Source organism: Limulus polyphemus, unplaced genomic scaffold, assembly GCF_000517525.1.
Source record: "Limulus polyphemus unplaced genomic scaffold, Limulus_polyphemus-2.1.2 Scaffold62, whole genome shotgun sequence".
NCBI classification, from domain to species: Eukaryota; Metazoa; Arthropoda; class Merostomata; order Xiphosura; family Limulidae; genus Limulus; species Limulus polyphemus.
Window position 1 is genome coordinate 320,644 of NW_013665672.1, and position 2,927 is coordinate 323,570.

Sequence of the window (2,927 nt, forward strand, 5' to 3'; positions counted from 1 at the left end):
AAAGACAAAAAAAAGAGATGTAATTTATTATCAAGAAAATAGGGAAATGCATCCCTTTGAGCAGTACCCCACTGGAGGCAGAGCTACCATAAATTTCTGAGGATCAAGAAACCACTCCATGGGATAAAGTGGGTCGGAACTGGAAAAGTTATCTGCAACAAGGTTGAAAGCACCAAGAACGATATGGCAGAAGACGTTTGAAAAGTGTGTGGGGACAAGAAGGGAGATCCAAGATGAACTACATAGGGAACTAAAAATGGGTGCCCCCTTCTTGAGTGATATAAGCCACCACTGTCAAATTGTTGGAATGGATCATGATTAGTCGAATCTTGACAAGAAGAAGAAAGTGAACCAAAGCACATTGGACTGGCAGAAGTTTCAGGATTTTAACATGTTAAGACCTTTTGGCCATATACCATTGTCCTCAAGCCTCATGCTGATCGACCCATGCCTCCCAACTATGGAGATACGCATCAAGGAATAGAAACAAATCCGGACAAGGGGGATGAAGCAGTAAACCTGATGATATGGGGCTTCGTTCAACCACCAATGCATATCACTGAAGAGGGAAGCAGGAGAGTTATGAGGAGAATCCAAATAAACCCTATCAAGATTCCATGGGTCATGCCACATCCCCCAAAGAGATTTCATATGTGCCAGACCCAAAAGAATAAGTGCTTCCATAGAAGCCACATCCCCCAATGCAATAGAACCTTGCCAGTAGTAAGATAGTTAACAGTAATGGCATGGATGATTGACAACTCCATCAAGTGCAGTCAAAAAGGTGAAGGATGGACCTGATGGAATTGAGAGTTGAAAAAGCCATCCCCAAAAGACAAGATTGTTAGGTAGGTAACAGGAAAGACCTCTCCAACTGGAAAATCCAATCACTCGAGCTGCATGTGTAAGAATCTGATGAGTATGATGTGACAATCCCAGTTTAGAGTGAGGTAACAGAAGCCAGACGACTAAGTTGTGGTGTAAGTACAATTCTCCATTATGCTGAAGTCAGGTAAAACTCTGATCACCCAACAAAACATACGAATCTGAAACAAGCTTGAAGAGTAAGGTGAAAAACTGGTACCCAACCCAATGTTAAACAAAGCTAAGATAGCATCACTAAAGATGAAAAATAGGACTGCAGGTAGAAGAATAAGAAACATCTACTTTTGGCATTATTAATCCTGGATAAATTGTTCACAAGAGTGTGCTAAAAGACAACACAGTAAAACCAAGAAGAGATTGAGGTGGGACATATTGATCATAGAACTCCAATCTGTATCAAGAATACACGACTAATGGAGGAGCCCTTAGAGGTAGGACAGGTAAATAATGGGAAGGTTTTGGACATGAAACATAAATAAAAATTGCAATGGCAAATGAGTAACCAAAAAAAATTTAATGTACAAAACAGTGTCCCATTCCAGAAGATTTCAAAAGCAAAGAAGCCACATATGTAGGGAAAGAGCCAAAGATGGCAATCACCCTAACATGAAAGCAAGGAGCGGAAGGTATCCCATGAAAATCTGCAAGTTACAGGTGGAATGCCTCAGAAAGAAAGTGTATGGTGGACAATTTTTGTAGGAGAGTTGATGTGGTAAAATGAAGGCTGGAAAATACGGCGAGGGATAAAAGGGTAGAGTTATCAGGGTCTGCCTCTCACTCAGGCAAGAGAGATTCTAAGTGCAGAAAATCAAGAAAAAACAACAAAAAGTTTGCCTTATGGGAATCTAAGACAAAATGAACCAAAACCCATGAATGGTGAGGCACGCAAGCACCCTTTCTCAAAAGAGAGACAAAAAGGCTCAGCATGAACCATAATGTCTGGAGAAGAAAAGGGGGGGAATACTGTGAAACGTGCCTTAAAAAGGGCTGAGCATACTCCCAGGAAAGGCAAGTCATAACCAAGCAGAGGAAAATTGTCAAAATCTATGTTGTACTGAATGGGTTCAGCAGTTTTTGGTTGAAGGTAAGCAATATTGGGGAAGAAGGTTGGGTGGACCTTGGCCTCGGGGTTTCCTCACAAACTAAATTAGTTGTGAGAAGTATAAAATATAAATAATTACGAAAATGAAATAGTTGTTATATGTGAAATTAAGTCAGTGTGTATTGACCATAAAAATTTATTAAGTGGTATGCGTTAAAGAAAACAATATATTTAACCTAATTTACGATTTACCAGTAAGATGAAATACAGAGTAAAACTAAAATAACAAAGACACTTGTTAGGCTTAATCTAATGTGTGGTACAAAGGATATCACTAAGCTCCAATTTAAAACCCTAACCTTACAATAAGTATTTACAAGTCTAACTAAACTTATGTTACTGAACCCAAATAACTACAAATGATAATATTAGTATCAAAAAATATTCAGAAATCTATAACAATATAACAGCTTGTCTGTCCAAAGTTGGTGGACTGTATTCAAAATGTGTGGGCCCCCAAACTCAAGGCCCAATGAAGGTCAACTCATATAATGATTAATCTCCTGAAGAATTAAAGCCAACAATTCCTCAGTCAAGTACTGCCACCTGAAAACTGTGTAATTGTGCTGGAAGTAAATGATATCACTTTCAAAGTGGAAACATAACCTTTGGTGAAAACCAAAAAAAATAACAAAAAAATTAAGAACAATAAAAGTAAGTTATCACTTAAAAAACTAAAATAAAAATATTTCCACTTCACAAAATCATCTCATTTGGTTAGCATGATGTTACACTTAGATTATAACAATCATAACATAATAAATTACTTTGTCATATGCTCTTTAAACCATGCATACATTATATAAAGAAATCTCACCTTACTAACAGAAGAATCTGGAATACAAAGACCATTTTTCTCTTCTCGACCAACTGTTGCTCCAGTACATGTTACCATCAAAAGGCTTCCTTCGAGTAAATTTTCTGAGTTAACTACTATTAG

At 37.6% G+C, this 2,927-nt stretch overlaps 1 protein-coding gene across 7 annotated transcripts in view; it reads right to left on the minus strand.

Annotated features, from left to right (window-relative positions):
* LOC106464640 (angiogenic factor with G patch and FHA domains 1-like) overlaps window positions 1–2,927 on the minus strand; it is a 44,917-nt gene that overhangs the window by 24,607 nt on the left and 17,383 nt on the right. For 5 of the 7 annotated variants that reach the window (XR_002611893.1, XM_022392882.1, XM_022392900.1 and 2 more), the window contains exon 8: window positions 2,805–2,879. The exons of the other annotated variants lie outside the window; for them this stretch is intronic. Coding sequence is in view for 4 of the 5 variants with exons in the window: in XM_022392882.1 (XP_022248590.1) it covers window positions 2,805–2,879 (75 nt within the window). In the remaining variant the exon portion in view is untranslated. The remainder of the gene's footprint in view (window positions 1–2,804; window positions 2,880–2,927) is intronic. 7 annotated transcript variants of the gene reach the window in all.